The sequence below is a fragment of the Xyrauchen texanus genome, chromosome 15 (assembly GCF_025860055.1).
Source record: "Xyrauchen texanus isolate HMW12.3.18 chromosome 15, RBS_HiC_50CHRs, whole genome shotgun sequence".
NCBI classification, from domain to species: domain Eukaryota; kingdom Metazoa; phylum Chordata; class Actinopteri; order Cypriniformes; family Catostomidae; genus Xyrauchen; species Xyrauchen texanus.
In genome coordinates, this window is record NC_068290.1 from 974,366 (window position 1) to 985,873 (window position 11,508).

The 11,508-nt window shown below is 43.3% G+C and overlaps 1 protein-coding gene across 1 annotated transcript in view; it reads right to left on the reverse strand.

Moving 5' to 3' along the window:
• Positions 1–2,106: 2,106 nt before the first annotated feature.
• The window catches only part of drd2l (dopamine receptor D2 like), a 26,400-nt gene continuing 16,998 nt past the window's right edge, over positions 2,107–11,508 (reverse strand). The window contains exons 5-8 of the mRNA XM_052143713.1: positions 5,968–6,173; positions 3,966–4,049; positions 3,523–3,853; positions 2,107–2,303 (exon numbers count right to left, since the gene is read on the reverse strand). Of these exons, the coding sequence (XP_051999673.1) occupies positions 2,107–2,303; positions 3,523–3,853; positions 3,966–4,049; positions 5,968–6,173 (818 nt within the window). The remainder of the gene's footprint in view (positions 2,304–3,522; positions 3,854–3,965; positions 4,050–5,967; positions 6,174–11,508) is intronic.

The following is an 11,508-nucleotide window of genomic DNA, read 5'->3' on the forward strand; positions in this document are numbered from 1 at the left end:
GATCTGACAGTGTTAGGTGCTGGAAGTCAACAGCAGCCGTGTCAATCTGTAATAAGAGCAGTTAGATTGAAAACAAGATTAAAGCAGCTCATTCAAGACGTCTGATTACACTAAAACAGAGAAGGAACTGGAGATATGAGCATTTATAGACCTGGGAAACATCTTTAAATGCATCATTTTATACATCTTATGGGGCGGCTGTGGGTCAGGTGGTAGAGCGGGTCGGACACTAATCACAGGGTTGGTGGTTTGATTCCCGGCCCACACGACTCCACATGCCAAATTGTCCTTAGGCAAGACACTGAACCCCAAGTTGCTCCCAATGGCAGGCTAGCACCTTACATATGTGAATGTGTGTGTGAATGGATACAGCACTATATAAGTGCAGGCCAATCAATTACGATCTTGTTGTTTTTACCAGAGGATTTCTTTCTGTACCATAACGAGAATATAGCTTTTCATGACCTCAAAACCTAGTGAGCTGCCAACATAGGCAGTATTTTAAGGCTTTCAAATGCATTAAAGGCAATCCCATTACACATAGTCATCCATAATCAATACATCTCAAATGATAGTTGTGTTGCATTCATGGCTTTTGTCACTTTAAAATACCTCTAAGCATGATGTCACATGACTAAGCAGTTTGAGCAAAATTCAGTTTATTTCCACTGCAGGTGGTCAATCATGGTGCATCAGTATATTTCAAATAATTATCGACAGGGACGGATTATGACTTGCTAAGGTCCCGGGCCAATTATCTCCAAGGGCCCCCCTCCAAAAGTTTTTTTCATTGTTGATGAGTTTTCAAGCGGGGGGATCGCCAAACTGGATCGCACCACCTTAAAGCCCAGACCCCCATCAAGTCAAGGGCCCCTGGTAGTCAAGGGCCCCTGGGTACTGGCCCCATTGACCCATTCAGTAATCCATCCCTGATTATCGGGACAGCGTAAAGATGCATAAACTGATCAGAGCCATTTGCGAGTAGTTAGCATGTGTGCTTCAGACGCATTCAGCCATGGCGCTCTTTCAGGTGACAAAGGTTTGAATGTTTCGCAATCGTAAAAGTGTTAACTGATATTATCTAAAATCATTGATATGCACTGAGTAGCCACTTTTCCACTATCGGTCCATGCTAGTGTGTCCCATGGCCAGTTGCGTTCCCACTGTCACTTTCGGGGCTTCATCGTGCCTCCTCTGGACTTTCTCTGGGCCAACGGACAATGGCCTTCGGCCTGCCAATTGCCCTTAGGCCAAACAAGGCCAACCGAGGATTGAGGTGTGTTCAATGTCAAAGGCTGAGTTTTGCCAACTTTCCAGGTTGTGTATCCAGTGTAAAACGGTACAGGTGCAGAAAACAAATAGGTAACAGTACCAATCTGTTGGACAAAGCGGGGCCCAAAGTAATTACCTATTAAGGGCGTTTTTTTGGGTAACGCTGCACATTTATTGGGCTGATGGTAGGAACGCAGATCGATTTTGGTCTTGGGGCTTGAGGTCCGAGGCTATTAGCCCCGGCTGGCCAGCTGATAGCCCTGGCTCGCACTGGCCAGATAGTGGAAATTCAAAGTTCATCAAATTAGGCCTGAAATATAATTCACCCAATGAAAAGTATTTAGCAACGCAAGCTACATTTTGTGCATCATTGCATTTCGAAAACATGTCAGAGCTTAGTTCATAATGCAACACAAGTCTCAGAATTGCCTCAAGGGGCAATATAGCGAAAAAGCAATTATGTGTGTAACGGGACCGTGCGCTTGCAATGTGTTGGCCAAGCATTCATATACGTGATTGCATAACCACGTAAAATATATTTAATGAAATGTATGTTCACATTTAGTTCTGCGTCTTTACGTTATGCATTTAGTGATGCCAAAAGCATCAGTCAGTCCTTTTCCTTACAGGGTAAAAAAATCATGATTTATATTACAGTATTCCTCAGAAGACGGCCCTATTGCTGATGTCACAGTTCTGTAATCAACAGAGTAACCACACGTCTGCAGATCTCAACAGTTTCACACAATAATAATATCCACAAAAGTCGATGTCTTTGCCTTTTCAAACGGTTTGTCTTTTTTTGAGTAATGTGCTCTTTTGTCGCATGGTTCGTCAGCAGTGCAGGATCTTAATGAAGGCTTTGCGGAACTCGATGTTGAAGGTGGTGTAGATGACGGGGTTGACAGCGCTGTTCAGGTAACCCAGCCATGTGACTGCGCTGTAGAGCGACGGAGAGATGCAACAGCTGCCGCAGTGAGCTTTCAACACGTGAGTGAGGAAAAACGGCAACCAGCATATGATGAACACACCTGCAGACGACAGCAGATGAAAGAACACATGAAAAGCAAGTGGAAAAATGTGAACATTTGTGGGCATCCTAGACAGTCTTCATAGAACCATTCTGTGCACTTCCATCACGGAAGAGGCAGCTCCAAAACCAGCGGCTAAAAACCGCTAATGCCTTGTGGCTAGGATAATGCCGCACCATGAACAGCTGTCAGAAAAACAACTCGTTCTGGCAATACTGATGCAAAATAAAACTATATTGACCACATTTAACCAGGGATCTGCAAACCTTACTCAGAACCAGCTCATGTTTCCAGTGAGTAGAACAATGACATAACGGCATGGCCAGCGCTGAGTCAGCTGATCAGCGGGAGAGCGAGATAAGGGGCGGCCGGAGACGCCGGTTAGAGAGAGAGAGATGAACGCGGCCGTGTTTTATGTTGACTGTTCAGCCGGTTCCCACCTCCTCCTTGCCCGTTCTTTACTTGTTACAGTGGTGCCAAAACCCAGAATGGAGGAGGGATGTGCTTTCGCAGAGTCCTCGCCACTGCCGTCCTGCCAGGGGAGCATCGGCGGCCATCTGCCTGGGGACGGAGGGCTCATTGCTGGCCACCGTCAGCCAGAGGAACCCAAGGGGAGGAGCAGTTCTGTCAGCCAGGGGCCGGAGGTCTCGCTGCCATCCGCTGGGGAAGGAGCGAGCTGCTTCCGCCAGAGGTCAGAGGAGCGGTTGAGGACCGGGCGGCAGCACATCCGGGAGCCGGCGAGCAAGTTCTTCTCTCTCTCTCCCCTCTCTCTCTCTGTGTGTCTCCGCAGCTGCTTCAGTGACAGCCGCGTTCCATCACGGCCCGGCCATGCCCTCTCCCCACGCCTCTCCTCATCTCTCCCCCCAGGTTCACAGGAAGCGGGGTGGTCCACCAGCTGACAGAACGGCCGGAAGGGCAGCATCTCCCCCCAGAGATGATTGGGGGAGGGGGTTAGTCAGACCTGGTGGAACCCCGGTCTGAATCGTGTGGGGGAGGAGTGTGACGAGGAGGGCGTGGCCGGGCCGTGATGGAAGCGGCTGGCACTGAAGCAGCTGATCAGCGGGAGAGTTAGTATTTTTATAATGTATTTTCATAGTTTAATATTGAAAGTCTGGATCTGAAGGCTGAGACAGTCAAATCTAGACATGAAAGACATTTGAAAAGTACCAAAAATAAAAGATGAAGGACTGGTGAAATGTTTCTTGGTTTGCGTTCTCACCTAAAACAATGGCCAACATCTGTGTGGCCTTCCTCTCTTTCTGCTGTGACAGTCGTCCTCTCACTCTCTCCTTCACTGCGGCTCCTTTTTCTCTTTCTGTATTCCTCTCCCTCCATCCCTGACGGGTGTTCAAGCTCTCTTGCAACGTGGCCCTGCGAGGGCCCGGGGCCGAATGCGTGGAGCAGGGGCGAGTGGGACTCGGGGCCACAGACAGCGAGAGGGCGATTTTAGCACATCCGGGGATCTGCGTCTGCATCTGCTCTCTCTCCTGACCCAGAAAACACACCGGATCTACTTCCAGCGGATGAACCACAGCCTCTTTCACAAGCGTCTGACAGAGGCAACGGCAAACAAAAACACACATGCTGATTCACGCACGCATTCACGTTCAGAGAGTTACTGAAATAAGCAGAAGGACAGTATGATTAGTAAACAGTTTTCACCACTTTCTTGCGTTGCGGAGCCGGCGTAGGAGGTTTTACGATTAAAGTACACAACTTGACATCTTCAGGATGAGTGCACTTATTCTGTCAAACAAACACAGAGAGGACAATCGTTAAATCACAAACTAAACATTGACTGCTTCATAACCAGGGCTGGACTGGTAATCTGGCATACCGGGCATTTTCCCGGTGGGCCGACGCACTTTGGGGCCGATATTTTCTGTTTATAACAGAACATAACCCGTTTCTTCCGCAGGTTTATTTAGCAATTTTGCCGCCATAGATTATGTGACTTTAATCTCTGAACAGAGCCAATGGGACTTAATGCCCTACTATGATCACAAATAAGGTAAAAGCATTATTATAAATAAGGCATAGGTACAATTTTAAGTGTCTCTCATTGGAAAACCAATTCTGATTGTCTGACTATTGTCTATGGCATCATACTGAACAGAGTTGAGCATATAGGGCCAAATTACTCGAAATTAAATTATTAAATAAATATTTAAATAAGTCATTGAATACATTCTGAAATTTGTAAAAAAAAATATATATATATATAATTCTTTTTAACATTTGTTTTTTAAATAAACTAAATAGGCGTTGCTAGCATGTGTTAGCACGATGCTAGCATGTTTTTAGCACATTTTAACACTTCGCTAGGCATTGCTAGAATGTGTTAACATGATGCTAGCATGTTTTTAGCATGTTTTAGCACTTCGCTAGGCATTGCTAGCATGTGTTAGCACGATGCTAGCATGTTTTTAGCATGTTTTAGCGCTTCGCTGGGCACTGCTAGAATGTGTTAGCTCGAGATAGAAAAAGAAAGTGATGGAGTGATAGATAGAAAGTATGAGTGGTGGAGTTACAGGATGTAGCTTGAATCCTCTAAAGCAGCGGTTCTTAACCAGGGGCCAGGACACACTAGGGGGCCTCAGCACACTTTCAGGGGGGCCTCAAGATCTCTTAAAATTATTTAAAATATGATACATTTCTATAATTTACACATAATTATTATAATTCAACTTACTAAAAATGTTAAAAATGTAATAAATCCCTTCAACACCTCACTTTGTTAGGTGTTGCTAGCATCTGTGAGCACGATGTTAGCATGTTTTGAGCACGTTTTACCACTGCTAAGATGCTATCATCTTATGGAGTTTTGTGTTCTTTGCCACAGTCGCCTACAGCTTGCTCACTGGGGTTATTAATACAATTATCATTTAATTATTTTTAAACACTATTAAAAATCGTATTTTATCTAAATTACACAATGATGATTAATCGACTTTATAGACATTACAGTTTTATCGTCTGTTAATGCTGATCTTCTGTAAAGCTGCTTTGAAACGATGTGTGTTGTGAAAGGCGCTATACAAATAAAATTGACTTGACTTGACTTGACTTGGCTCTAGGCCTTGCTATCATATGTTAGCATGATGCTAGCATGTTTTTAGCACGTTTTAACAATTTGCTAGGCATTGATATCATTTTTTAGCATGATGTTAGCATGCTTTTAACATGTTTTGGAACTTCGCTAGCCATTGCTAGAATGTTTTATCATGATGCTAACATGTTTTTAGCACATTTTAGCACTTCACTGGGCGTTGATAACATCTATTATCATGCCAGCATGTTTTTAGAGCATTTTAACACTTGGCTAGGCATTGATAGCATGTGTTAGCACGATGCTAGCATGTTTTTAGCATATTTTAGCACTTCGCTAGCCTTTGATAGTATGTGTTAGCATGAAGCTAGCAACGTTTTAGCACTTCGCTAGGCATTGCTAGAATGTAATAACTCCCTTCAACGGCTTATTTTTTATGAAGAATATACAGTTCTGGAATCACAAGTTTTAATGAAATATCTTATCATATAAATATCTAATAGCCTGAAGGTCTGTGACGAGTGTGGTGCATGTAGCTTAAAAGCTCGAGGAGGAGTTCGAGTCAGAAATGTTAGTCTCATAATAATATGTTTAAATAGAATATCAGTATCAAACCTTGCGTGGTCTCCGTCCGTCTCTGTGCTCAGGGTGAAGGCCGTGTCTGCGTGAAGGTGCTGTGCGTCTGCCACGTCTGTGCAGCACCACGCAGATCTGCGCATACACCAGCAGTGTGACAATGAAGGGAACGTAGAAGGAAGCGACAGACGAGTAGACCACGAATGCAGGGTCGGCAAAGCTGCAGTCTCTTCCTTCCCGACTGGCTGAAGAATCCAGAGAACGAGACAGAAATACATGAATCTCACAAAAACATGTCCCGTTTAATTCAGACATTTTTGATTCATGTTCTCGACAGGTTTCATACACTAACAACTTTCAATTCTACATACAGCTATTACTTAAAGGAGTAGTTCACACAAAATAACAAATTCAGTCATTGTTTACTCACCTCTGTGTTGTTATAACCCTACATGACTTGTTTTTCTTAACACAAAATGTTGTGCTCAGTGATGTCATACACTGTCAGTTTATGATTCATTTAAAAGAAATGAAATGTTCATTGAGTCATTTGTTTGGGAATCGGACTACACTGGTCATACTTTGTGTTTTGATTCATTAAAAAGAACAGGTTCATTAGAGTCATTTGTTTGGGAATCGGACTACACTGGTCATACTTTGTGTTTTGATTCATTAAAAAGAACAGGTTCATTAGAGTCATTTGTTTGGGAATCGGACTACACTGGTTATTCTATGTGTTTTGATTCATTGAAAAGAACATGTTCATTAGAGTAATTTGTTTGGGAATCCGTCTACACTTGTTGCTCTGTGTATTCCACACTGTAGATTCAAAAGAACCTGTTCATAAGAGTCATTCGTTCTGAATCAGACTAGACTGGCAACGCTGTGTGTTTCACACTGTAGATTCAAAGAACCAGTTCATAAAAGTAATTTGTTTGGGAATCAGACTATAGTATAGTGAACTAACTGCAAATAGCCCATCATGTTGGCAGAGGCTATTTACACTAACTCCGCCCACCACTGCTCAGACCAAACTCAAGACAGCCACGACAGATTGACTGCCACTGTATGACATCACTGAGAACACATTTCGTGTTAAGAAAATGAAAGGAAGTCATGTTGGGTTATAACAACACAGGGCTGAGTAAACAATGACTGCATTTTCATTTTTGGGTGAACTACTCCTTTAAGGAGCATTTCAATTATTTTGAAACTCTCGTATAGTGTTCTTGTTGTCTCTGTTCTTCAGAGTTTCTGAACACAAACTCTCAGTCCACTTGAGCTGAAGAGGGTCTCGCTTCATGGACCTCATCAGGGAGGTGTTAGATAATCACTTCAACCATATTGTCAAGGTGGATCTTAAGGAACATCCAGCTTATTATCCAATACTGCCGCTCAGAGACACTTAACCCTTTAAGCTCTGAAGGTATTTTTAAAGATTTCCTGTTTTAGTGGCATACCCAAAATTAAAGGCTTATAACTCGACAAAAAAACAAAACAAAACAAGCAGGATCAAATATTTGGTATCAATGTAAAGAAAACGTTTGAACATTTTTAATGATATAGACTACGATACATTCTGAGTCTCTCAGCATATGAAACTGCTGAAAAATCACAAAGGACAACTCGAGAAATGTTCTTATTTTTCTGATTTGGCATTATATATCTCTGGGTGTAAATAAGGCGACTGCAAAAAACTGCTTTTGTTTTGTTCGCAATCATGTCAACTGTATCTGAGAAAATGTTTGTGTTGATTCGACAAATCAATCAAAAGTTCCAACATTACAAATATAATTGATCATAGTGTCCAAAAACATCTCCAAACAAATAAAAGATAATAATTGTACATAAGAACTAATTACACATGCAAACACAACAATGACTAAAGGTTTGCATAGCATGCAGACATGATTTTAGTCATGAGATTTCACAGAATGAGTTTCATTCTGTGTCATTTGAGTCATCATTGAGTCATCATCTCCTGGTCTCCTATGTCTTCAAGAATGTCTGGGATGTCTGTTGGCATCTGTCGGCATCTGGTGCCGTCTGTCGCCATCTGTTGGCATCTGTCTGCATCTGTTTTCGGTTGTCAGCATCTGTTGGCATCTGTCGGTGTCTGTTGGCATCTGTCGGCGTCTGTTGGTAATCTGTCGGCGTCTGTCGGCATCTGTTGCCGTCTGTCGGTATCTTTCGCCGTCTGTCGGCATCTGTTGCCATCTGTCGCCATCTGTTGGCATCTGTCGGCGTCTGTCGGCATCTGTCGCCGTCTGTCGGCATCTGTTGCCATCTGTCGCCGTCTGTCGGCGTCTGTCGGCATCTGTCGCCGTCTGTCGGCATCTGTTGCCATCTGTCGCCATCTGTCGCCGTCTGTCAGCGTCTGTCGCCATCTGTCGCCGTCTGTTGGCTTCTGTTGCCATCTGTCGGCATCCATCACCGTCTGTCACCGTCTGTTGGCATCTGTTGGCATCTGCCGGCGTCTGTTGGAATCTGTCGCCGTCTGTCGCCGTCTGTCGGCATCTGTTTTCGGTTGTCGGCATCTGTTGCCTTCTGTCGGCATCTGTTGGCATCTGTCGGTGTCTGTCGGCATCTGTCGGCATCTGTCGCCGTTTGTTGGCGTCTGTTGGCATCTGTCGCCGTCTTTCGGCATCTGTCGCCGTCTGTTGGCATCTGTCGCCGTCTGTCGGCTTCTATTGCCATCTGTCGGCATCTGTCACCGTCTGTCAGCATCTGTCGGCATCTGTTTTTGGTTGTTGGCATCTGTTGCCGTCTGTCGCCATCTGTTGGCGTCTGTTGGCATCTGTCGGCGTCTGTCGCCATCTGTTGGCGTCTGTCGGCTTCTGTTGGCATCTGTCACCGTCTGTTGCCATCTGTCGCCGTCTGTCGCCGCCTGTTGGCGTCTGTCAGCGTCTGTCACTGTCTGTCGCCGTCTGTCGGCATCTGTCGGCATCTGTTTTTGGTTGTCGGCATCTGTTGCCGTCTGTCACCTTCTGTTGGCATCTGTCGGCGTCTGTCGGCATCTGTCGCCATCTGTTGGCATCTGTCACTGTCTGTTGGCATCTGTCACCGTCTTTTTTCGGTTGTCGGTGCGTGGAATGTATGAGCAGTGTGGGAGGATTTTCCAACAAACTCTGACGTAATCTGACATGGCCACGAACCGTTGCCATGACGATGAGTAAGCGAAAACTCCATGGAAACGAAAGCATGTGAGCTAGGTGCTAGCAGCAGGCGTGCTAAATTGCTGTTATTTATTAAATATAAAAATGTCAGATTTCTGGATGAATCAGAGAGAAGAGGTGTTGGCTGAGCTATATGTTGTGGGTGTAGCATGTATACAAACCGCAACGCGAGGGGGAATGCGCTAAGATCGTTTACCGATAATTAGTATCTCTCGACCTGAACTTCAACTTGTCATATCCCTCTGTTGATGTTGACAAGTTATCAGTAATTTTGATATTTACAGCTATTTTTCTACTTAAAAATGTACATTCTCTCGCATCGCGACAACCAAGGCTTCACCCACAACCTCTTTCGTTTCATTTGTTGTCTTTTCAGGCGAAGAACGACACGTAAAGACATGAGCCTCATTATAAGTGCAGGACTGCAGCCGTGTCCCATTGGAGGTGATGTCAGCACAAAGGTTAGCTGTGCGTTTTTAACGGATGAAGTTTATAGTAATATCGGACGGAGAGGACGGTGCAGTGTAACACTGAGGAACAGGATGCTACACGCTCAATGTTTCTCTGCTCTGTTTTGGAATAAATTGAGCTTTCACTCAGTGTCTCAGTTGCTCGCCCCTTGCATCATGAGGATTTCTGCCCAGCGTCTCCAAAACCAGCTGGAAACCAGTCACGACAGATTTGGGCAAAGACAAATTCACGCTGCGGCTGAATGCAATTCCCGGTTAGAACAACATAAAAGAACGGTCATAACGTTTTTTATGGCAGTGCTCTGGGCTAAGGTTTGGGGATTTCACAGTATTAAACATATTTTATTCTTTTATTTACTTCTTTTCTTTTTTGGGGGGACACCCAATTCCCAAGTCCTCGTGGTGGTGTAGTGACTCAATCCGAGTGACGGAGGACGAATCTCAGTTGCCTCCACGTCTGAGACCGTCAATCCGCGCATCTTATTTATTTATTTATTTATCGTTCATGCCATTTTACAACATATTGTTTTATTTCCATGAACGAAAAAAAAAGGAACAGGAGGAAGAAAAAAATCTTGTAATACCTGTCCCTATTTGTGCACCGTAAAAGAAACAAAAAAAAAAAAACCCGCTGCTTTATGAATGGATCAACCCCAATCCTCACCTCAATCACCAAACGTTTTCAGTAATACCTATCTATACACTTAATTATCATCATTTTCCTTGTAACATGCCTGTATTTTTTTCTTGTACAAATTCTTAAATTTACACACACTTTTGCAACACTTCAGTTCATAATCCAAGGTGTTCCACAGTTTAACTCCGTAAATAGACAAACACATCTGTTTTTGTGTAGTACGTGCAAAAGGAGTTTTAAAATGATATTGCCTTCTCTGATACGAGAGTGAATACATTTTGTAAATCCCTAGGCAGAACTCTCTGCTTTGCTTTCCACATACAAATCAAAATCTTCAAAGCCTGTCTTGTTGATTATCCTTAATGCTTTTTTCTGTAACAAAAACAGAGGTTTTGTGTTACTAGGGTGTGTATTACCCCAGACCTCTGTGCAGTAACCAAAGTATGGAAGTATTAGGGAATTGTACAGCATATGCAAGGAAGAATAGTCTAAAACCTCCTTAACTTTATACAAGACCCCAATACTTTTACAAACTTTACTCTTAATATAAACTATGTGAGCTTTCCAATTCAATTTATCATCCAAAATAACACCTAAGAATTTGATCTCATTAACTCTTTCAATATCAGTTCCTTCAATTACTATTCTTACATTTTCATTCTTTTTACGATTACCAAAGATCATGTATTTTGTTTTTTCCCAATTTAAACATAATTTGTTTTTGTCAAACCATTCCTTAATTTTTACCATTTCTGAACTTATATTTTCTGTAATTTCTGACAGATTATTTCCAGAGTAAAAAATATTAGTATCATCGGCAAACATCAAAAACTGTAATACCTTAGACACTTCACAGAGGTCATTAATAAACAAAATAAAAAGTAATGGACCTAAAACAGACCCTTGTGGAACTCCACATATTATGTCTTTTAACTCAGATTTTGACCATTAATTTGAACAAACTGCTGTCGATTACTAAGATAACTTTTGAGCCATTGATGAGCTGGACCCCTAATGCCACAATTGAATGATTTTGACAATAGCAAACTATGATTTATGGTATCGAATGCTTTGCTTAAGTCGATAAAGACCCCCACTGTGTATTGCTTATCACGTGACTTGAGTGTGTTACCGTGGAGGCTTCACGCTATTCTCCGCGGCATCCACGCACAACTCACCACACGCCCCACCGAGAGCGAGAACCACATTATAGCGACCACGAGGAGGTTACCCCATGTGACTCTACCCTCCCTAGCAACCAGGCCAATTTGGTTACCCCATGTGACTCATCCCTCCC